The sequence below is a fragment of the Dendrobates tinctorius genome, unplaced genomic scaffold, assembly GCF_039654945.1.
Source record: "Dendrobates tinctorius isolate UK_male_01 unplaced genomic scaffold, ASM3965494v1 ptg000126l, whole genome shotgun sequence".
In the NCBI taxonomy this organism is placed as follows: Eukaryota; Metazoa; Chordata; class Amphibia; order Anura; family Dendrobatidae; genus Dendrobates; species Dendrobates tinctorius.
Window position 1 is genome coordinate 8,369,553 of NW_027361794.1, and position 24,690 is coordinate 8,394,242.

General features: G+C 47.4%; 1 protein-coding gene across 3 annotated transcripts in view; it reads right to left on the reverse strand.

Moving 5' to 3' along the window:
• Nucleotides 1–11,816, reverse strand: part of LOC141047044 (uncharacterized) — a 39,576-nt gene extending 27,760 nt beyond the window's left edge. For 2 of the 3 annotated variants that reach the window (XM_073541969.1, XM_073541968.1), the window contains exon 1: nt 11,747–11,816. Coding sequence is in view for 1 of the 3 variants with exons in the window: in XM_073541970.1 (XP_073398071.1) it covers nt 11,747–11,773 (27 nt within the window). In the remaining 2 variants the exon portion in view is untranslated. The remainder of the gene's footprint in view (nt 1–11,746) is intronic. The other variant, XM_073541970.1, reaches the window with a different exon arrangement.
• Nucleotides 11,817–24,690: the final 12,874 nt, after the last annotated feature.

Sequence of the window (24,690 nt, forward strand, 5' to 3'; positions counted from 1 at the left end):
TAATACAATTACTGGAGATAATAAGGGAAACATTTGAGGAGATTTATTATTTAACAGTATTAAGTTTTTCTTCTTTACATCTACTAATTAAACCAATATAGTTTAGGCCACAGACAACAAGCAGTTTCTTCCTCGGTGTTGGCAGCTGAACAAGTTTCTCATAGACCAGGGGTCCCCAACCTGTAGCTCGGGAGCCACATGTGGCTCTCGGTCCCATGAATTGTGGCTCTCACCTGTCTTCCAGCTTGGTGCATTAGCTCCAGGTCTAGCTAACAGGTATGAGAAGCACATCTCAAAATAAAGAATTTTGTGAGTAGCGCTGCACAGAAGAGCAGATCTGGATGTGTTGTGAATTCTCTTGATCTGACTTCTTTGTTGAAAAGGTTTGTGGAGCCAGTAGTTCCCATGGTGGCGCCCCCTGACCCTGTATTGGTTAAGGGTAATTTGGAGTATGAGGTAGAGAAGATATTGGATTCTCGTCTGGTTAGACAGAGACTCCAGTGCTTGGTCAAGTGGAAAAGTTATGGCCAGGAGGATAATTCTTGGGTCTCTGCTTCTGACATTCATGCCGAGACATTGGTTCATGCTTTTCACCGGGGCCATCCTGATCGGCCTGGTGGCGTGGATGAGGGTTCGGTGACCCCTTCTCGGGGAGGTACTGTTGTGAATTCTCTTGATCTGACTTCTGAGTCGGGGCTCCCTCTGGTGGTTATTGCGGGTAGTGGAGCTGGCCGGGTTGACAGAAGTCTGCCACCTGACGATGATGATTGGAAATCAGGGGTTACTGACTGGGAGGATATAAGAGAGCAGGTTTCCCTCAGTTTCTGCTGGTGATTAGTTTCTTCCTGTGCATTTTGAGGTCTGCTGTCTCCTGCCTGATCCTGCATTTTTCAGTTAAGTTGTTCATTTGCTAATCCTTTGCATCTGATCTGGTTTTGCCTTTTTCTGCTTTGCTGTGTGGGTTCAGCGTGCTCTCTGCTTGGGCTGTGCTGGACCCCGCTCCATATATTACAGCTTGTGTCAGTTTGTTCAGTCCCCTGTTATATTAGTCTCTTTTGTTTTGCTGACAGTTCACACCAGAATGCTGATAATAGTGGGGGAGAGGTCACGAGACCTCAGTGTTTTTGTACATCAGACGTGTTGGATTTTTTAGGGTTTTTACGTGATTGCAGACAGTGTCTTTCCTTTCCTATCCTGTCTAGACAGTTTGGGCTTCATCATTTGCTCAGTCTATTTTCTGCATGTGTTTGTACCTCATCTTGTCTCACTGACAATATATGTTTGGGGCTATCTGTTCCTTTGGGGTTCTACTCCGGGACAGTTTAGATTTCACCTTTCTTGCTTTAAGCTTAGTTAGTTCTCCGGCTGTGCCGAGGCGTCTAGGGCATCTTTGGTACGCCCCACGGCTACTGCTAGTTGTGTTGTTAGGATTAGGGGTCTGCAATCCGCTAAGTTACTAACCTTTCTGGTTTCCTGGTGGCCTAGCCTATTCCTGCCATTCTCCTTGGTGACCTATTCATAACATGAATGCACATATACTGGTCTCAGAGGTTTTGAGATTTTTTTTAAGTGTGGTATGCTGGAGACAGGATGATACTATCTGTCAGAGGAGGTGCCTGAAGCTGGATGTGACAGTGTGTTGGGAGTGCTGGATGGGAGAATACTGAATGGGGGAGTTGTGGGAACTACTGGATCTTGTTATACGGCTTCTGGGGGATTTATGTGGAAAAGCTTTGGTTATCATTATTCGCGTAATGGGGGCTCTGGTTGCCACTACTGTAGGGAGGCAGGAAGCTGGATGTGGCTCGCGACCCTCTCTCAGAGCTGAAGGTGGCTCTCTAGGAGAGAAAGGTTGGGAACCACTGTCATAGACTCATGTTATATAATGCTAATTCTCATCTCATTTACCGACACTGGAATCGGCATTTGCAATACTGCAGGAGATATTCATTACATGTGATATGAGAAATAACTACTTCATGATGAGGACAACATCTTCATCTTCTACTTTGGCTCTAGAAATTTTTACCGTCTTCCCCGCACTGTAATCTTCTATCACGTTAGATCTCATGTGTGATTCACACACAGAACTTTGAGGCTTTTATAAAAGATGGTTTGTAAGAACAACAAGACAGGATATATTTGATGATAATATCTCTATGTACAGTCTTTTTTTTCCTGGATATGATTTGCTTTAGCATTTTCCTATAGGCTTCCGTATATTACATGAAAAACACACAAAAAATAATACTGTGGGAACATTATACTGTGTCTGGGGGCCCCATACCATGAGAGTAAGGCTGGAGTCACACACAACGTATAAGAATACGGTCCGTTTTAAACGGATGAGAATTGCAGGAATGTTCCTTTAACAGTGATCCATATGTCATCCTTGTGCAATGCGAGGATGTGATTTTCTCGCATCTAAGTATCCGTGTGACATCTGTACGGCGAGATTTTCTCGCCGGCTTGCAAAATGGACATATAATGGGTCCATAGCCTCAAATATTCGTGAAAACATATACAGTCTCTCTCTCTCTCTATATATATATATGAGTCACATATATGTACTATATATTTATATTTCATGAAGAGGTAGATAGCAGAATAGCCGATAATTCAATTGTCGGCTTCTGTAAAATCATTACAGACCCCGACAGGATATGAGACATGGTTTACATACAGTAAACCATTGCTTATCTGTTAGATTTATATATGTCTCTAACAATGTTAGTAGTGTATGTGTGTAAAATTTTGGAGCTGTAGGTGCTAAATTAAAGGATTAATTCACGGAAAAACTGGGTGGGTACACAAGCAATTTTCCCCGCCAGAGAGGGCAAGCCAGTGACTGAGGGCAGAAATTAATAGCCTAGAGAGGGATCATTGCTTTTGGGCCCCCCTGACTAAAAAAATCTGCCTCCAGCAACCCCAGAAAAGGTGCATCTGTAAGATGCTCCAATTACGACCCTTACCTTCTCTCTTCCCATTGCCCTGTAGCGAGTGGCATATGGGGTAATAAGGGGTTAATGTGACCTTGCTATTGTAAGGTGACTTTAAGCCTGGTTAATAATGGAGAGGTGTCGATAAGACACCTATCCATTAATCCACTATTCTGAAAGGGTTATGCGTGCTATATATTACGTGGGCTGTGTTGTATACTACGTGGCTGTGCTATATACTATGTGGGCTGTGTTATATATTATGAGGCTGTGTTATATACTATGTGGGCTCTGTTATATACTATTGGGCAGTATATTATATTCTATGGGGGAGGCTGTGTTATATACTATTGGGGGGTATATTATATATATATTGCACAGAGCGCATACAGCAGGGTACGAGAGAGTGCAGGGTGCGTACTGGAAACACGCCTGAGTACAAGATAGTACAGAGCGTGTACTGGGAAGCACGCCTGGGTAAAAGAGAGTGCAAAGTACGTACTGTGAAGCACACCTGGTTACAAGAGAGTGCAGAGCGCATACTGGGAAGCACGCCTAGGTACAAGAAAGTGCAGAGTGCGTACTGGGAAGCTCACCTGGGTACAAGAGAGTGCAGAGCGTGTACTGGGATGCACGCCTTGTTACACGCAGGGACCTGAGTACAAAGAGCGACCATGCAGGAACCTAGCTGGCCTAGCAGGGTAGCAAAGTGTTAATCAGGCGCCTCCCCTATCAGGAAGCAGCCTGATATACTAGTGGCTGCTGTAGGTCAGGAAAGACTTCCGTGTCAAGAGCTTCATTAGGAATAAGAGGCCAGAGACTAGCACGGCTGTGGCCTAAGCCGAGGACAGAGCACGCGCGAGTCACCGGGTCCAGAGACCGACCGTGAAACCGGAAGCGAGGACACCGCGTGGCGCCCCCCTTGTCCAGATACCTGCCAGGATGCCGAAACGAGGTATGTCTAGGCGGTGCGGCCCAGGGTGCAACAGTACCCCCTTCTTTACCCCCTACTTTTTTAAGGCTGGAAAGAAACTTAGTCAAAATATGGGGTGCTTGGATATTCTCCCAGGGTTCCCATGACCTCTCTTCAGGGCCAAAGCCCTTCAAATCAATTAAGAAAAGAGTTCTCCCGCTCAACCTCTTCATGGCAAGAATATCCTTCACCTCAAATACATCCCCCATGCCAACAGGCTGGGGTGTATGACCCAGAGAAAGATGAAACCGGTTAAGCACCACGGGTTTGAGGACGGACACAGCACAACCAGAGGAACGAGTTAGATCTGTCATAAAATCCATAGCTATGTGCTGCTATGGCACCGAAGGTACCGGAAGAGGAAGCAGAAGTCTGGAAGGTTGGTTGTCTGGGTACCTTGTTCTTGGCGCAGGATGGACAAGAGGCCACAAAGTCTTTGACATCCTGGAAAAGAGATGAACACCAGTAGTAGCGAGATAACAGGGAGAGAGTCTTCTTGACTTCAGCGTGGCCGGTGAGTTTGGATGAATGTTCACAGCGTAACACTCGTTTTCGATTGCCCTCTGCAACAAAGGTTCTTCCCGGGGGAAAGGAAGTCAGGTTGACAGGAGCCATGGTAATTACCTTGGTGGGGTCGATGATATATGAAGGTTCCTCTTCAGTATCGGCCGACTGGAATGATCTAGATAAAGCATCTGCTTTAATGTTTTTATCATCTGGCCAGAAATGGAGTTCAAAGTCAAAACGGGCAAAGAACAATGACCACCTGGCCTGCCGGGGATTGAGCCTTTTTGCAGACTGAATGTACGCCAGATTCTTATGGTGTTAAGGACGGCGGAATGCACTAAATAATAAATAATAGAAAGTGCATTCGCCGCCCGGGGTCCACCGTGCAGAGGTGTTACACTGCTGCTATATAATGGCAGACGGACAATATGGCGGTATTGCGAACGCGGGTTGAACGTCACCCGGTGTGCACTGGGCGGACTCTGTTAATTCACAGAGACGCCAAGGCGTTAAACACAAATGCTGAGCCTGTGGAACTCACAGGTCTCAGCGGAATGCACGCCCGGTATAAGGTCATAGGACTCGGGCCCAAGACACAGGGTCAGCGTCCTTCTAGACCTACCATGCGTACGGCGTCGCAACCGCGGACGCCAATGAGTACTGCTGACTGCAGCGCGGCGACAGACACTGCCGCAAGACGACAATGCCCAGTAGCAGGCACACTGTCGTATGCTAGTACTGTGGATGATATGCACCGTGGCCTGTAGCTTGCCACTGACTGGCGCTGACTCTATCACTAGTTCCCTATCCACACACGTAATATCAGAGGGAGGGGAATCTTAATGAGTCATTTGAAAGTTCATGCATCCGTCATCATTCACACAGGTAGCAACTAGAGTCTATACTAGCGCATGGCCGAGCGGCCATGCAAACCTTTTATAGCCGGGACCTTCCAGAAGCTTCCAGATCCCTGAGATGGACCAATCAGATCTGGAGAAGGACCTGTGCATGTGACTCCCGATCTCCAATGGGAGATCATCTCATGAGCATGCTCGGTGGAGCGACGGAAGGACTTAGCCTCTGGAGTGGCTCGCTGCAGATCAGCCTGCGTTGCTATTGCTGGCCCAGAGGTGGCAGCAACAGCCAGACCCACAGAGCTGGTCTGAGCAGAGCGTCGGGAACAACGGGGCTGCTGAGCAAGCTCCTCTGCAGTCGATGGAGAATGGGAGACCGCTGAATGCGAGGCTCTGGATTCCTGCTGTGCCGCTGCAGGAACCCGACGCCTAACATATGGTCAGTGAAAATCATAAATGGGTGTGCGGCGCCTTCAAGTAAGTATCACCATTCTTCCAAGTCCAACTTGATGGCTAATAACTCTTTGTCACCAATGGAACAATTTTGTTCTGATGTGAATACTTTGGAAAAGAAGCTTGTCACGCCACTATCACCCGGGGCCAGGACTCAGCAAACGCGCACCTCTCATACTTGATCCTATGACTGCATGGCTTTGTCAAGGGCACATGTGCTTACCTCTCTGTCCTGACTGCAGCTGCACCATCTCTATGGTCCTGGGGGAATTGACCCGGAATTCCCAGCGCTCATGTCCTATATTAGGCTGCCTCTTCCTATGGGAGGCGCCTGATTACTGTTGTGCTTCCTTGCTACGCCTGCTTGGTCCCTGCTTGGCTGCTCTCAGTATTCAGGTCCCCTTCTTTGGGCTGTTGTGCTTCTCAGCACATGCTCTGTTTCTGCCCTGTGCCCTGTCATGCTTCTTAGCACATGCTCTGCTTCTGCCTTGTGCTCTGCTTTGCTTCTCAGCACACGCTCTGCTTCTGCCCTGTGCCCTGTCGTGCTTCTTAGCACACGCTCTGCTTCTACTCTGTGCTCTGCTGTGCTTCTCAGCACACGCTTTGCTTCTGTCCTGTGCTCTGCCGTGCTGCCTAGCACTCGCTCTGCTTTACCTTGGAATTAGGCATGCTACCCAGCATGCTCCTTACTTTGCCTCATACCGGGGCGTGCTTCTCAATGCATATGCACTCCTGTACCTAGTGTGCCCCCAGAGGGTCCACTCCAGGAGTCATCACAAAGCTGCAGGTGACAAGACGTCCTGAAGAAGATTACTGCAAGAGAACCGCACTGGCCACGGTGGAGGATGTGTTTACCTCAAGAGTGAAAGGTTTACTAACCTCAGGATGATGAAGCACTGGAGCTGTAGCAAAAGCTTGCTTCAAGGATAGAAATGCGTCCTCCGCCTCAGAAGACCAAGCATTAGGGTTAGCTCCTTTGCGGATAAGAGACAAGATAGGCTGGGCCAATGAGGAGAAATGAGGGACGAACTGCCGCTAGTAATTCGTAAAGCCAAGGAATCGTTGGATTGCCTTCACCCCATTGGGCCATGGCCAGTTGAGGACAGCAGACACTTTCGCCGGATCCATGCGTAGACCTGAGTCTGAGATAATGTACCCCAAGAAAGTTGAAATGTTTGTTCAAATACACATTTCTCGATCTCGATTCTCCCTCAAACGTAGGAGTACTTGGCGCATATTCTTTCTATGGGAAGACAGATCTGGAGGAAACATGAGGATATCATCCAGGTATACCACCATGCAGGAGTACAGCATATCTCGGAAAATGTCGTTCACGAACTCCGGGAATGCCGCTGGAGCGTTGCAGAGGTCGAAGGTCAAGACCAAGTATTCATAGTGACAGTCCCGAGTGTTAAAGGCGGTCTTCCACTCATCTCCGGAACGATTATGGATCAAGTTGTAGGCCCCACGAAGATCCAGCTTGGTGGAAATTCATGCTCCTCTTAGCCGGTCAAAGAGCTCCAGGATCAGTGGCAGCGGACACTTGTTTTTGACCGTGATGTCGTTGAGACCTCTTTAGTATATGCAGGGACGGAGAGTGCCGTCTTTCTTTTTGACAAAGAAAAAACCTGCTCCTGCGGGAGAGGAAGACTTTCGAATGAATTCTTTGGCTAGATTCTCCTGGATATACTCCGACATGGTTTTGGTTTCGGGAGATAGTGAATATATTCTACCCGTAGGTCAATCAGACAGTCATATCGTCGATGTGAAGGCAGAATCTCAGCCTCCTTCTTGTCGAAAACATCTGCGAAAAAACAGTAAGCTGACGGTAGATCTGCAGGCGCCAAGGACGGATGAGCAGAACCCATCGGATGGACGGGCAGCAGGCACTTCTTCTGACAAGATGGCTCCCAATGGAGTACATCGCCTGATCGCCAGTCGAGAGTTGGCTCATGTGCCCTTAGCCAAGGGAGCCCAAGAAGAAGGTATGAGACAAAGTCTACAGGACATAGAGGGATATCTTCTCTCGATGCGAGACTCAGATCTGCAGCTCCACTTCTTCGGTGACCTGGGTAACGGTCTCCTGCAAGGGCTTACCATCAACTGAAGCTATCAGCCGAGGAGTCTCTAGAGATCTGACAGGAATCCGATATTTTTTAACCACCTTAAGCCTGATAAAGTTCCCTGCCGTGCCTGAATCCACATAAGCCTCCTAAGAATAACGTTTGGAACCAAGATTTAGCAAAACAGACACAGTCAGGGGAAGAGAGAAATCACACACACCTAGGGAGACATCTCCTACCTGTCCCAGGCGGAGGCATTTTCCCGGCTTCTTCGGACAGGAATGAAGCAGTTGAGGAAACCTTCTCTCCCGAGCAGCTTCGCAGGGGCACTCCTGAAAGCTTAAATCAATTCTCGTCACTAAAGAGATTAAATCCTTTAAGGAGGTTGGTACATCACGTCCCGCAAACTCATCTTTAATGCGGCTCAAGAGGCCTCGCCAGAAAACACCTACCAACGCTTCGTTGTTTCAGCCCAACTCGGAGGACAAAATGCAAAAATGAATAGTGTATTGGCCAACGGAAAGGGAACCTTGGTGGAGATTAAAAAGGGATACCGTGGTCAATCCCAAGCGACCTGGCTCAAACACACGGCAAAAAGTCTCCAAGAAAGTTGGCAACTGGAAAACCAATGGGTCATCACGCTCCCAGAGTGGGTTAACCCACCCCAAAGCCTCCCCCTCCAAATGAGAAACCACAAAAGCCACTTTCGCCCGATCTGTACGATATTGCTGCGGCTGAAGCTCAATGTGTAGCAGACACTGGTTCATAAAACCCCGACATAGCTTGGAGTCACCGCTATACCGTGGCAGTTTACAAAAGTGGGATGGAGAGTGTGAGACCAGAGCTTGGCTTGCGGCCGAGACGGCAGACTGAAAGGAAAGCAGACGGTTGTCTACTGACGCCATGTAGCTGAGCAAGAGGACCTGAGTGTCACGCTGCTGAGCAAGCTCCTGCTGGAGGTTAGCCCGCCGGGGAGCATTCCCCGCGTCAGGGGTCTGTAAGTCAGGCAACCGGGTCTCTAGGAACTTCCAGAAGGACATTATCCGCAAGTACTCTGATTCTTCTTGAGCGGCGGCTGAGACTCCAGCGGGGTCCTTGGCCTGATTATGCTGTAACAACTCCTGGAGTGGACCCTCTGGGCCGTGATACCAACCCACCCTGGGTGAGCAGACCTAGTGAAGATCACCCCCTATACAAGGATAGTCAGGGGCAGACCCAGGGGGATTAAGGTTCCACGACTGCTGGTACCAGGTGGCCGGCTTGAAGGAGGCGCGAGAGACCATTTTTTACACATCAAAAATAATTTATAGATATGCAGGAATAAGTGGTTCCATGCAAGAGGTGTGAACGAGTCACAATTGTGACTAATTCTATTTATTGTTTGTAGGCACTCATTCACACCACTTGCATGGAACCACTTATTCCTGCGTATCTATAAATTATTTTTGATGTGTAAAAAATTCCTTCTGATTCTGACTAATTCTATATATTGTTCGTAGGCACTCATTCACACCCTTCGCATGGAACCATTCATTTCTGCGCTGATAAGCCATTTTCCATTGGAGATCATTTTGGAGTAATCTAATTAGTTTTAGATATATCCATTTATATTATTGTAGGAAAAAAAAATTTTCTATGTATAATTAAATTCTCCAGTTGTATAAAATTCAAGTATGATCTGTCTAATATCGACTAATTATATGTTTGACTGTATGATTTATTTATTTATTTCATTTTTTTTCTTTTCTTGGGAACTTCAATCCTGGAGTGATCTGTATCGGGAACGAGCTGAGTAGGGAATTACTGGGGGTAGCTCCAGCTGGTAAGTCCCCAGGCTGAGGATGGCCGACACCCGATTTGGCCCGATCACCCGACAACTCCAGTGCAGAGCGCGTACTAGGAAGCACGCCTGGATACAAGAGAGTGCAGAGCGTGTACTGGGAAGCACACCTGGGTACAGAAGAGTGCAGAGTGTGTACTGGGAAGCACGCCTGGGTAATAGAGTGCAAAGTACGTACTGTGAAGCACGCCTGGGTGCAAGAGAGTGCCGTGCATACTAAGAAGCATGCCTAGTTACAAGAGAGTGCAGAGCACATACTGGGACGCATACCTGGGTACACGCAGGGACCTGAGTACAAAAGCAACTATGCAGGAACCTAGCTGGCCTAGCATTGAAGCAAAGTGATAATCAGGTGCCTCCCCTAGCAGGAAGCAGCCTGATATACTAGTGGCTGCTGTAGGTCAGGAAAGACTTCCGGGTCAAGAGCTTCATTAGGAATAAGAGGCCAGAGACGCGCACGGCCACGGCCTAAGCCGAGGACAGAGCGCGCACAAGTCACCGGGTCCAGACACCGACCGTGAAACCGGAAGTGAGGACACCGCGTGGATCGCCCCTCATCCAGAGACCTGCCAGGATGCCGAAGTGAAGTATGTTGAGGCGGCGCAGCCCAGGGTGTAAAAGGGTGGTTGCATTATACTCTGTGGGGTGGCTGTATTATACTATATGTGGGCTGCATTATACTGTATCGAGGACTATGGGAATACATTATACTATGGGAAGAACTATGGGGTGCATTAAACTATGGGAAGTGAATTGTACTACATGGATGACTATGGCGGTGCATTATACTATATGGAGCACTATGAGGAGTGTATTATACTATGTGGAGGACTATGGGGTGTATTATACTATGTGGAGCACTATGGGGAGTGTATTATACTATGTGGAAGACCATGGGGTGTATTATACTATGTGGAAGACTATGGGGTGTATTTTACTATGTGGAGGACTATGGGGTGTATTATACTATGTGGAGGACTATGGGGTGTATTATACTATGTGGAAGACTATGGGGTGTATTATACTATGTGGAAGACTATGGGGTGTATTATACTATGTGGAAGACTATGGGGTGTATTTTACTATGTGGAGGACTATGGGGTGTATTTTACTATGTGGAGGACTATGGGGTGTATTTTACTATGTGGAGGACTATGGGGTGTATTATACTATGTGGAGAACTATGGGGTGTATTATACTATGTGGAGGACTATGGAGTGTATTATACTATGTGGAGGACTATGGGGTGTATTATAATATGTGGAAGACTATGGGGTGTATTATACTATGTGGAGGACTATGGGGTGTATTATACTATGTGGAAGACTATGGGGTGTATTTTACGATGTGGAGGACTATGGGGTGTATTTTACGATGTGGAAGACTATGGGGTGTATTTTACTATGTGGAGGACTATGGGGTGTATTATACTATGTGGAGAACTATGGGGTGTATTATACTATGTGGAGGACTATGGAGTGTATTATACTATGTGGAGGACTATGGGGTGTATTATACTATGTGGAGAACTATGGGGTGTATTATACTATGTGGAGGACTATGGGGTGTATTATACTATGTGGAGAACTATGGGGTGTATTATACTATGTGGAGGACTATGGAGTGTATTATACTATGTGGAGGACTATGGGGTGTATTATACTATGTGGAGAACTATGGGGTGTATTATACTATGTGGAGAACTATGGGGTGTATTATACTATGTGGAGGACTATGGGGTGTATTATACTATGTGGAGGACTATGGGGTGTATTATACTAAACAAGCAAAATGCTGCATATTCATCGAGTGATTGGATTGTTTATGCCGGAGCAAAAATCATTGTTCTCAGCAGCACATCGCCCGATGTAAGCTGCAGATGTGCTGCTAATAACATGATACTGTATGGGGACAGATGGATCTAATAGTGATTGTTCTGTTCTCATCATTCTTCCTCAGACGGTGGAAAGAGGCCAGGACACAAACGTTGATCACACTCATTTAGGGGCCTGAACTCAGCACACGCAAATACAACCAAAATGCTTCTGTGTCATGTGCAATATGTTAGCATTTGGGGCCCCACTTTACCAAAAACCGACCCCGAGTACAGCACCTACCTCCACCCGCAGAGCCGCACTCCACATATACGGCTGCTCTGTGCGCACAGGACCTGTGATGAGGTCACAGGAGGGGAGGAGTCAGTGGTCACATGATCAGGGGCCTCAGTGTATGCAGGACTCTGCTGTGCTGGTTGTCATAGTGCTGGAGGAGGGGAAGTTTCTGTGTGGGGTCAGGAGGGGTTTACAGTGTGGATGTAGCAGAGCCGTGTGTGTACGAGGTGTACAGAGCGGAGCCGTGTGTATACGAGGTGTACGGAGCAGAGCCGTGTGTGTACGAGGTGTACGGAGCGGAGCCGTGTGTGTACGAGGTGTACGGAGTGGAGCCGTGTGTGTACGAGGTGTACGGAGCGGAGCCGTGTGTGTACGAGGTGTACGGAGCAGAGCCGTGTGTGTACGGAGCGGAGCCGTGTGTGTACGAGGTGTGCGGAGCGGAGCCGTGTGTGTACGAGGTGTACGGAGCGGAGCCGTGTGTGTACGAGGTGTGCAGAGCGGAGCCGCATGTGTACGAGGTGTACGGAGCCGTGTGTGTACGAGGTGTACGGAGCAGAGCCGTGTGTGTACGAGGTGTACGGAGCGGAGCCGTGTGTGTACGAGGTGTGCAGAGCGGAGCCGCATGTGTACGATGTGTGAGGAGCAGCTGTGTACAAGGTGTGCTGAGCGGAGCCGCATGTGTGCGGAGAGGAGCCGCACGTGTACGACATATACCAAGTGAAGCTGTGCATGTAAGGAGTGGAGCCGCACGTGTACGGAGCAGAGCCATGTGTGTACTTGGTGTATGGAGCAGAGCCGTGCGTGTACTTGGTGTACGACTTGTGGGCTGATGGCAGTACTGTGGAAACATTATACCGTATGTAGGGATATGGCGGTATTATGAGGTGATCGGTGTATGTTACCCTGTATGTTATGGGGGGTTTACTACACTATACGCTGTATGTGTGGGGGATGGGGGATGTTACACTGTACTGTTATGTCAATAGACGATTGGTCCTTATCACATATGGTGACACAAAACTAATATGGAAATCAAAAGTGCCTCATCTGGAAGGTATTATCCCACATAGACCAGGTGACCACAGTGACAACTTACAGAGAATATTTGCACATAAAGAACATAACAAACACTGAAAATGGATGATAAAATAAGGAGCTTCTAGTGTGAGACATAAGGACATTGTATCCAGCGCATGTGAGTAACGACGTCCCGCACAACAATAGTGTCTCCCTAATTACAGAAAACCGGCCTGCTCAATAAATGGAGACGGTAAGACTAGGTGCAAATACAGATGACAGGGAAGGGCCCAAACACGCTGCCTAATCCAGCAATAAGAACATTACAGTGCATAGTGCTTATGTATACAATTCTCTATTAACTCCAGTGAGGTCATGTAATCCTGCGCTAAGGAGAACAGAAGAGCAGATTAACTTGCATAAAAAGTGTAACACAACACGCTGCCAACAATCTGTAGCATAGGATGGAGAACAAGAAATTGTATTCGCCATGAATGGATGAATCATTTCAAGTGGCAACCAACATGGGAACGGCTACATATACTGAAAAGATAGAAGAACAACTAGGTCAGCTGTGAAGGTAGATAGATGTGAGCAGTGAAAGTGCCCAATATCGAGATTGTCACTTAGTGGAGAGAGTGCCTCTAGCTGGGTGAGTCTTGCGTCTCTCTGCCCCGACGCGCGTTTCTTCTTCAGGGGCGTGTCAGAGGAGAGAGACGCCAGACCTTAAATGTGAAAGACTAACCAAAGATTAGACATAAACCATGTCATGTGACTCATGGATGTGTCAGGGTAATTGGAGTTGGTTATGACATATTGTCATGCACGTCATCATGGATCTGCCCACAAGCCAGCAGTGCGGTCATGGTGATGACTGTGCTGCGTGCCAGCAGGGTCCAATAGCCAAGGACAAGCAGGTCAAGGGGCTTCCTTATCCCAAGCCTGGATATATAATGTGCCGTCAGTAAATAGAATTGCAAAGGAACATATAATGGGTGCTGGGCCTAATATGTATGGAGATAAACATGAAAAATGACGCATTATACAAATAGAGGGGGAAGTGGTGAAGAAAGTGTTTCCTCTATAAGCTACCTATTAATGTGTGTGAATATTAGCGGTGAGTTGTAAAGTGGTAAAGTGTGGATAAACACTTAAGAAAAATGAAAATAAGGGACTAGTGCACGCAATATTACCGCGTAAAAATGGACATAATAAAGTGTGGATGTGCTGCTAAGTACTAAACTGAAAATTATCCCAATTCAGTTTTTGAATTTCCACAAAAATTTAAAATAATCAATAAATTTCGTTCAGCCTCACAATTGTGTCCCACTTGTTGATTCTTCACCAAAAATTTACATTTGGTATCTTTATGCTTGAAGCATGACATGTGGGAAAAGGTTGAAAAGCTCCAGGGAGCTGAATACTTTCACAAGGCACTATATATATATATATATATATATATATATATATATATACACACACACACATTTTTTACATTTTAAAAAGTACAAAAAGGAAAATGGGGTGATGAAAAAGTTTGGGCACGCTTGGAAATTGTGTGCTTAGTAGTGATGAGTGAGCACTAAAATGCTCAGGTGCTTGTTGCTCGGGTCGAGCAAATTGGAGTACTCGGGTACTCGACCCGAGCAAGAAGCCCAATGTAAGTCTATGGGAAAACCAAGCACTTTCTCTGCAGCTTCCCCACGGGGGTCTTTTTAGGGTGTAAATCGTCTGAAATCGATGGGAACAGTGCTCAATTACATGGGAACATCATGGGGAAGACCACTGGAAGCATTTCTGACTCCCAGGTCACAGCTGTGAACAATGTTGTCAGAGTCTTACTCCATTTTTACAGACTCACAATAAAACATACAAAAACGTGACCAAAATGGATTTTCCTGGGAAATATGTTAATGAACATCCTTTCCAGGGTATTGACTTTTATGTAAGGCAAAATAAATAAGCAAAAAAAATGCTCTACAGCATTGTGCAGTTTGTCATCTAAGCATATCAGCTTCAGTACAGCCTGTTGATGCTTGGCTGAGGCATTGATTCCAGCTTGCGACTGATGTGGTCATTTCGGAGATGGGGGCTGAAGAGGAAGAAGAGGATGAGGTCCAGGAGCTCTACACTGTGGGGGCAACCCTGATTGAGGTAGGGCCCGTAATCCTCAGCATCAGGAGGATTTGTTCCATCCCAAGGTCCGTCTGGGTCACGGCTTCCACTATGTTAACCCAGTGTGTCATAAGCGAGATGTAGCATTCCTGCCCACAAGAACTTGTCCACGTGTCCATGGTTAGGTGGACTTTCCCAGTAACAGCATTGTTCAGGGCATGGGTAATGTTGTGGGACACGTGCTTGTGTAATGCTGGGATGGCACAACGGGAGAAATAGTGGTGGATGGGAACCAAGTACCTTAGGACAGCCACCACCATCAGGTTGTGGAAAGCTTCTGTCTCCATGAACCTAAAAGGTAACATTTTGAGCGCAAGCAGACGAGAAATGAGTGAATTTAGTAGTGTGGCCTATCGGGCATTGGCTGGGTATTTCCGCTTGTGTTCCAATGACAGGGGAATGGACAGACATTTCCTGGAGCCTGGTGTTCAGCCCACAAAGTTGGGTGCTTTGCTGCAATGTGCCTGATCAGGCTGATGGTGGTCAGTCTTGCTAGTCTGCTGATGCGGGCATGGCAGGTGGTGCAAATGGCCTGTTTGGGGTTATCGGCAGAGTCTTTAAAAAGCAACCAGACTGGGGAAGACCTAACAGTTGTACTGCCAACTTCCGTGGTGTTGGTGTTATGAGGAATGGTTGGCCACCTTCTCTCTGCAGACACCACACTGCTTCTTCCTGTCTGTTGGGGTGCCATGCCTCCCTCCCCCTGTGTGCTGCTGTCCTTGCTTTGCAAGTCCTCCTGCCAGGTTGGGTCAGTTACTAAATCATCCACCACCTCGCCCTCCACTTCTGCACCCTGGTCCTCCTCCTGACTTTCTGGCAATTGTGTCTCATCATCGTCCACCTCTTGTGACATGTTCACAGTGTAGCCTTCATGTGACTGTGGCTGCTCAAATATTTGGGCATCGCTACATTCATTCTTATCTTTCCCCGCTTCAAGTGAACTGTGAGAGAGGAGGCCCGAATCTTTAAATAGAAAAATGAACTGCTCTTTGGAGTGGCCAAGTGTGGGATCAGTTGTCTCAGGGCACTCGTCATGGTGGGAGGAAGGAGTATCAGGGTGAGGAATATTCAGTCCAGACTCACAGCTACTCAGACTTGACCGTGTGGATGACAGGGTGTTGGTGGTGGTGGCAAAGTGACTGGAAGCATTATCCAACCAACAACCTTTTGACACTGCTCTGGGTTCAATAGTTGTGTGCTGCTGCGGTCCCCTAGTAACTGGGACAAGAAGGTCGGGCGAGAAGATGAGGGTGTTTGTTGTGGTCTAATTTCAGCTTGCCCACGGCCTCGGCCTATGCATGCACCATCACCAACTTCCACTTCCCCATCCTTTGCCACGCTCCTTGCACATTTTAAATGGACTACAAAATTTTCCACTTCACTACAAATGGCTGAATTTGGAGCTAACTTATATGTGATATGTGTGCAGGAAAAACAAAGTTTAAAATATCAGGCCAGTAGGTAACAATTTATTTTTTCAGCAAACTGGTGTCAATAACTAGGCCAAGACACAGGAAAATAGTTGAATTGAGGCCTCAAATGGCACAATTTGTAGCCCACGGATAGATGAGGCGTCTGACAGAGATAGCCCACTTTCAAATATCTGGGCTGTATTTTTTTTTGGCGGCAAAATTGTGTCAATAAGTAGGCTAAGACACAACAAAAACAATTCTATGGAGGCCTGAAGTGGTGCAATTTTGAGCACAGTGATATGCGATCCTTGTGGCGAACAAAACCCAGGGTAAAATATTTGGCCTGTAGCTATTTTTTTGGCAGCAAAATGGTGTCAAGAAGTTGTATAAGACACTCCCAAAAAATTTTACAGTAAAAATGGCAGAACTTTCTGTGCACTCAGATGTGATCACTGGGACGGGCAAACCTGTTTAAAACAGCTGGATTTTCACGCTGTACTATGAAAAGGATTTGACTGTATTCTGCAGTCCCAACAAGCTAATGGAGAAAAAAAGTGTGCTCTGGAACTAAATAACCATTATTAACATACAAAAAAAATATTCCTGGTTAATGATACCTGGGGCTAGGTATATCCGGTCAATATATGTAATAGGCAGCAGCAGGCAGTTATGGAATGGACCCTCTTGATGTATGCAATGAAGTATGCCACATACAATGCCTGCCTGACTAGAAATGATATCTATATACCCACATACACTCCCTGCCTACCTAGCACTGCAATCTATATATCCCGTAATTTGTCCTTAGAAGGACTGTTGATTTAGCTGGACTTGTGCAGTCAATTATGGTATACCCACACTAACTAATAAAATTCCAAATCTCTCCCTATCTCAGCGGAAACTCTCCCTACACTGCCTGAGTCCAGAGCTGACTGTGCTGAGCAGGGAGGCGCCAGGTCTGATATAGATCTGATGACGCTGTGCAGGGCGGCGCCAATCACTGTAATACCACAACCAACATGGCTGCAGCATTACAGTGCGTGTCACACAATCCCTGCATGTTGATTGGTGCTCTAGAGAGCACCAAACATGCAGGGCGGGGACCCGAGCTCCCACCGAATATTCCCGGAAATGCGAGTATGGTCACTCATCATAGTGCATAGATGACCAAGGATTTACACCTTAATTAGGCTGTTAGGGTTATGGTTTGTTCCCTATCATCGTTAGGAAAAGCCAGGTGATGCAAATTTCCCAGCTTTGCAAAAACCAAGCCTCCTATAACCTTATGCCAAAAAAACAGCAGCCATGGGTTCTAAGCAGTTGCTGAGCACTCTGAAAATGAAAATGGTGGAGGCCCACAAATCAGGAGAAAGATACAAGAAAATAGCAAAGCATTTTCAAGTTGCCCTTTCCTCAGTTCAAAATGTAATTAAGAAATAGCAGTTACCAGGAACAGTGGAGGTCAAGATAAGGTCTGGAAGACCAAGCAATATATTTCTAATATTAATGTGCCAGTAATGGGGAAACTCCACATACCTTCACTTGCAGAGCTGCACACCATATACAGTATACGGCTGTTCTGTGCGCACAGGACCTGTGATGAGGTCACAGTAGAGGAGTAGTCAGTGGTCTTATGATCAAGGGCCTCTGTGCATGCAGGACTCTGCTGTGCTAGCTGTCGTGGTGCTGGATGAGGGGAAGTTTATGTGTGGGTTAGGAGGTGCTTAGAGTGTGGATGTAGTCGAGCTGTGTGTGAATGAGGTGTACGGAGCAGAGCAGTGTACGAGGTGTATGGGGTTATGGAGCGGAACTGCGTGTGTATGAGATATATGGAGGGAAGCTGCCTGTGTACAGGGTGTATGGAGTGGAGCTGCGGGTGTACAAGGTGTACAGTTCTGAGCCGTGCGTGTACAATTTGTATGAAGCAGAGTTGTTTGGGTACGGAGAGGAGCAATGTTTGTACAGAGTGGAGCCGTGTGTCTACAACATGTACTGAGCGGAGCCGTGTGTGTACGGAGCGGAGCTTTGTTCCACCATGTTTTGGTTCGTTTAATAAGTAGATTTTTTTTATAATTCGCTTAATAAGTAGATTTTTTTTATAAAACAATGATTGGATCCATATTACATGTATTCTCCAATATTTCCTCTCTATTATTCCCATCTGTGTATTATCGTCTTGTGTGTTTCACCTTCTTCCTAATATTATTCTGTGTTCTGCAGCTGCAGGAGCGAATGGCGAAAGTAATGCCTATCATGAAGGAGAATCTTCTCCAGGCACAGGAGGCACAGGCACGGGTCTATAACCAATCAGCGAGGCTGAGGCAGTTCCAGCCCTGGGACCCCATGCAAGTGCTTATCCATACGATGAAGAGCAAGTTCCTATCTAAGTGGTAAGGCCCATACGAGGTGGTGGAAAAACTGGGTGAAATTAATTACAAGGTACACAGCCGGGTCAAAGGAAGCCGCACCAAATATACCATGTGAACTTGCTAAAACCTTGGTGAGACCGAGAATCGCTGGACGCCCCTTGCCTGGGAGCCAATCCCAAAGCCACAGTAGACAATGTCACTATTGCGAAGACTCTAACGCCCACCAGAGGCAAGAGCGTCGGGGGCTGTTGCAGCAGATCAATGACCTGTTCTCAGAGCTAAGTCATACAGGCATTGGCTCACAGCACCTCATGGAAACATAGGGTCAACATTACCCAAGGTTGAAGCGCAACAACATATCCAAGTACTGTATATACTCAAGTATAAGCCGACCCGAGTATAAGCCGAGACACCTAATTTTGCCACAAAAACTGGGAAAACTTATTGACTCGAGTATAAGCCGAGGGCTGCACAAGGGTTAATGGTGGCCCAAAATGATGCTCCATAGATAAATACCCCCCATAAAATGCTGCACAAGAGTTAATGGTGGTCCAAGATGCTCCATAGATAAATACTCCTCATAAAATGCGGCACAAGGGTTAATGGTGGCCCAAGAAGATGCTCCATAGATAAATACGACCCATATATTACTGCTGCTGCAATTAAAAAAAATGGCATACTCACCTCTCGTCGCTGGGGGCCAGGTGCCGGTGTCCTGAGCAGGCGGGGACACCGGCGCGCTATGTGGGCCAGGTGCTGGTGTCGCCGCTGGCTCAGGCCCCTGGCACTGGTGATATTCGCCGCACGCCGCTCTGTCTCCCGGGTCTCTGCAATGACGTTCAGCAGTGGGCGCACACTGACTATGTCATCACGCCCTCTGACCTGAACGTCACAGTCAGAGGACGCAGAGGACAGAGCGGCGCTCGGCGGTAGAATGGGGACAGGTGAATATTGCACTGCTCCCCGTCCTCCCCGTCATACTCACCCCCTCCTGGCGCACAGTCTCTGCAGTCCCCCTGCTTCTTCCATGGTCTCAGAGCGGCAGTTCTTCCAGGTTTCAACAGTCACTTGGTACCACTCATTAAAGTCATGAATATGTGCATATTCATGACTTTAATGAGCGGTACCACGTGACCGCTGAACGCAGGAAGAGCTGCCGCGCTGAGACCATGGAAGAAGCAGGGGGCTGCAGAGACTGTGCCAGGAGGTGGTGCGTATGATATCTGAAACCCACGCTCCCCCTCCCCCGCCATATGACTTGAGTATAAGCCGAGAGGGGGCACTTTCAGCCTTAAAAAATGGGCTGAAAATCTTGGCTTATACTCGAGTATATACGGTAGTCCTTCTTGGAATACGTCCAAATACCAGATAATGGACAACGCCTCATAAGGTGGTGAATTTACATCACATTTATTTCGCCTCCAGTTGCAATGTTTTGATCAAAAGAGATCTTTATCAAGCACAATACACATTAACCCCACTTAAATAGTGTAAACACCACCCCTTAATTAACAACCACCAATCACAGACATACAAATACAATTATATAAAAAAAGAACAAATGTCATGTTTAGAAATACCCCAACTGACTAGGAGTTAGAAAAGTATCTTCCTGGCACCAGAATCACCCCCTTCAATTGCTAGTCTAAGTATTAGACATGAACATATATGCCCGGGAAGGCCACAGTATAGATTTAGCAATAACGAAAACTTGATTCCAGCTCACCAGTTGCTCTATGCTCATCCACCTGCGGCTCAGACACTGGCTGAGATCTTGGGAGATGAGATCTCAGCTCTGAAATTTCATCTTCCGAGATCTCGGTGCCGAGATCTCCATCTGCGCATTCGCCGCCTCCTGGCGGCCATTTTCCCAGAGACCACCGCACAGGAGACCATGGAAGAACTACCGGAGCTCTGGCCTTTGACAAAATGTCAGCAGAACCCCCCACAGCACCAGGGACATAGCGCAGCACCGCCACCGGTACACCCGCAGCGGCGTGACGATAAGGTACATACGTATTAGACGACGCACCCCCATTTCCCCCCCAAATTTGGGGGAAAAAAAGTGCATCTTATAATCTGAAAAATATGGTATAGGTTCTTTTCCAAAGTATAACACAGATGTTTTTAATTCACTTAACAATTAGGTGTTACGTATGGCAAGTGATGTAACAAATACTAGAATAACATTACAAAACTGCAAATTATTCGCGTCCATGAATTTTTGCACAGTGCAAGTGAAAACATTGTTATATATAAATAAAATCACACACCAAAATTCTGAAAAACACATGCAATGGGGAAATGTTGAAATAAGAAAATTTAAATTATATATCAAAATAAAACCCCAAAATGTGTATAATAATGACCTGATATAATTATACCATGTTATGAAGATGAATGGGAATTCTTCCAAGTAGAATATCATTATAAAAAAAATTATGTTAAGAAATTCTTTAGATTTTAATATAATTTTGGTGTTTCAATTATGATTACAATTTTTTTTAAATCCTTATTTCAACACCTTACAGGTGAAAACACAATACAAGCATTTATAAATGAATATGAATGCCTCCCATAAAATAGAAAACATTCATACAAGGCAACATAATCAAGGAACATTTAATACATTTAATACACTAGCTGCAAAAAAACATCCCTTGCTAAAATACCTTATGCAATGAATATATCAAATATATATATATATATATATATATATATACTAGCTGAATAGCCCGGCGCTGCCCGGGCATAGTAACTAACTACGGTTAGTTATAACAAATTATAATGATTATATCTCTATATATATAAAGCTGAGTGTAGAGCCTCGCCCACTCCGCATAGCCACAATCACTATAATATCCCACATCATTCCGTCAGCCAGAGCTATCGGACTACTACCCCTAATATCCCACATCGTCCCCTCAGCCAGAGCTACCGGACTACTACTCCTAATATCCCACATCGTCCCGTCAGCCAGAGCTACCGGACTACTACCCCTAATATCCAACATCATCCCGTCAGCCAGAGCCACCGGACTACTACCCCTAATATCCCACATCATCCCGTCAGCCAGAGCCACCGGACTACTACCCCTAGTATCCCACATCGTCCCGTCAGCCAGAGCTACCGGACTACTACCCCTAGTATCCCACATCGTCCCGTCAGCCAGAGCTACCGGACTACTACCCCTAATATCCCACATCATCCCGTCACAGCCAGTAAAAGTAGAATAGTGAAATTGCACAGAAACATGGTTCACTAAGGCTAGTTTCACACTAGCGTATTTTACATGCATCGCACGGCGCCGCTAAGCCCCGCCCCCTGCCCGCTCCATTCCCCGCCCCGTCCGGTCATCTCCTCCTACTATCGCACATGGCCGCATGCGATCTGCGCACCCTATCTTTAGCATAGGGTGTGCAGACCGTGCGCTGGCCATGCGCTAGTAGGATTTGTGCGTGCGGTGACGAGTGGAAGACCGCCTTTAACACCCAAGACGGTCACTACGAGTACTTGGTCATGCCCTTCGGCCTCTGCAACTCCCCAGCAGTGTTCCAGGAGTTTGTGAATGACGTCTTCCGGGATATGCTGTACTCCTGCGTGGTAGTCTATTTGGACGACATCCTCGTTTTTTCTCCAGATCTCTCTGCCCACAGAAAGAATGTGCGTCAAGTCCTCCAGCGACAGAGGGAGAACCGCCTTTACGCCAAGCTTGAGAAATGTGCCTTCCAGCAGATGTCCTTGCCATTCTTGGGGTACATTATCTCGGACTCTGGTCTATGCACGGATCCGGCAAAGGTGTCCAACGCTTCCTTGGTTTTGTAAACTACTACCAACAGTTCATTCCGCATTTCTCCTCATTGGTTCGCCCCATCTCATCCCTTATCCCCAAAGGAGCTAATCCAAATGCTTGGCCCCCTGAGGCTGAAGATGCCTTCCAGTCCTTGAAACAAGCCTTCGCCTCTGCTCCGGCACTTCATCGTCCTGAGGTAAGTAAACCTTTCACTCTGTGTCACGTGCCCTGTCCTGAGTGACACGGCCAGCAGGCCAGTAACTGATACAACAGGACGCGGCACGTGTGACTGTCCTATGTGACGCGGCCCGCAGGCCGGTAACTAATACAATAAGACAAAGGGAATAGGGAAAACCTGAGTAACAATAACAATGGTGGCCCTGCGATAGGGAAACGGGGAAGTGGAGACCTCCTGCACTCCCCTGAGTCAGTGTCTCTACACTCCTAACGTTCCCTAGGCCGGTTCCGCACTGGGCGCCGATCAGGAACCTCAAAACCCTGACTCGCCCTGCACCTAAACCCTCACTAGGGAATTGGTCGGTGCGGAAACTAATCCCACCACTGCACTAAACACACATATGGAAAAGTGACAAAACAGGGGAACACCACTTAGCTTTGCTCTGTTGCTTACACTCTCAGCAACAGAGCCAACCACCTGCATGCATCTTTTCCTCCACCGTGTCCGACATCTGGGTGCACTGTCCAGAAACGGACCTGCAGCCTTGGAGCAAACAGAGTCCACACCTGCATGCAGCTGTCCAGAAACAGAGTCCCGCAAATGAGTCCAGCTTTTCTGCCCAAAAGTCCAGCATGCTTGAATCCAGCTCTCAGCAATAACGTCCAGCATTTTGAGTGAAGCTCTAGATCATAGCTGCCACTCCACCAATCCATGCACGAACTCCTTGCTGACACCATAGCTGCGACTACACCACACCATGCCAGCACTCCTTGCAGACACCATAGCTGACACTCCAGGGATCTCACTGAGCTGCCCGTGACTCTCCTTTAGCTCCATCCTTCACCCAGGCTTGCTTGCAAATGAATACTTTATCACCAACAGTGATTAACACACCTGATACTCTCTTATAGAGCTATCACACCTGTTACATGATTACGTGCACAAACTAAGGTAACCACAGTGCAATGACCCTAATGGCCACCGGGGGGAAAACTACAACTGAAATCACCACAGTGCAATGACCCTAATGGCCACCGGGGGCAAAACCACCTTTGGCACACAGCCAAGGGAAAAAAAGGTTACTTTGTGCATTTATTCTGTCAGATCCAACCTGGATCATGGCACTCTGGGGGTGAGACCTCGGTCCCGACCTCACCTCTTCCAGAGTCGCAGCAGCTCCAGGGGTCCCGTCGGGTGCGCACGTGCACCTCTCATACGTAGGCTTATGTTTGCACCATGTTCTTTGTGTGCACGTGCATTCTTCTCAGCTCTGCCTCCAGCCCTGTCCTCTCTATGGTATTGGAGGACTTGACCCGGAAGTCCTAGTGATCATGTGTTATATCAGACTACCTCTTCCTATGGGAGGTGCCTGATTATTGTTGTGCTTCCTGGCTTGGTCTGCCTTGTCCTTGCCTGGCTGTGTGCTGTATTTGAATCCTCTGCCTTGTGCTGAATTTTGCCTCCTGGCACATGCTTTCATCCTGTACTCTGCCTTGTACTCAGTTATGCCTCCTGACACACGCTCTGATCCTGTACTCTGTTCCTGTACTCTGTTGCGCCTCCTGGTACACCTGCTGCCTAATTCTGTACTCTGACGTGCTCCTTTGCACGTGTCCTGCTTTGCCCGCACCTGGGAGTGCTAGTCGGTACACGCCATACGTGCTCTTGTGTACTGACCTTGCACTATCCTGTATCTAGCGCATTCCCGTGTACACGCCTTGTGTTCTCCAGTACTCTCCGTGCCTCCATACACTCGCCTTGTACCGTCCTGTACCCGGCGTGTCCCTGTGTCCACGCTTTGCTCATTCCTGCAGACACACTCACTCGTGTCTCCTGTGAGCCGGCCAACTGGTGCCAGCAGTCGTGGTACCTTACCCCCTTGGGCTTGCCCCTGACACTCCCTGTATAGGGGGTGGTCCTCACTAGGTCAGCTCACCCTGGGAGGGTTGGTGCCATGACCCAGTGGGTCTACTCCAGGAGTCGTCACAGTTGGAAGTAGTTTACAT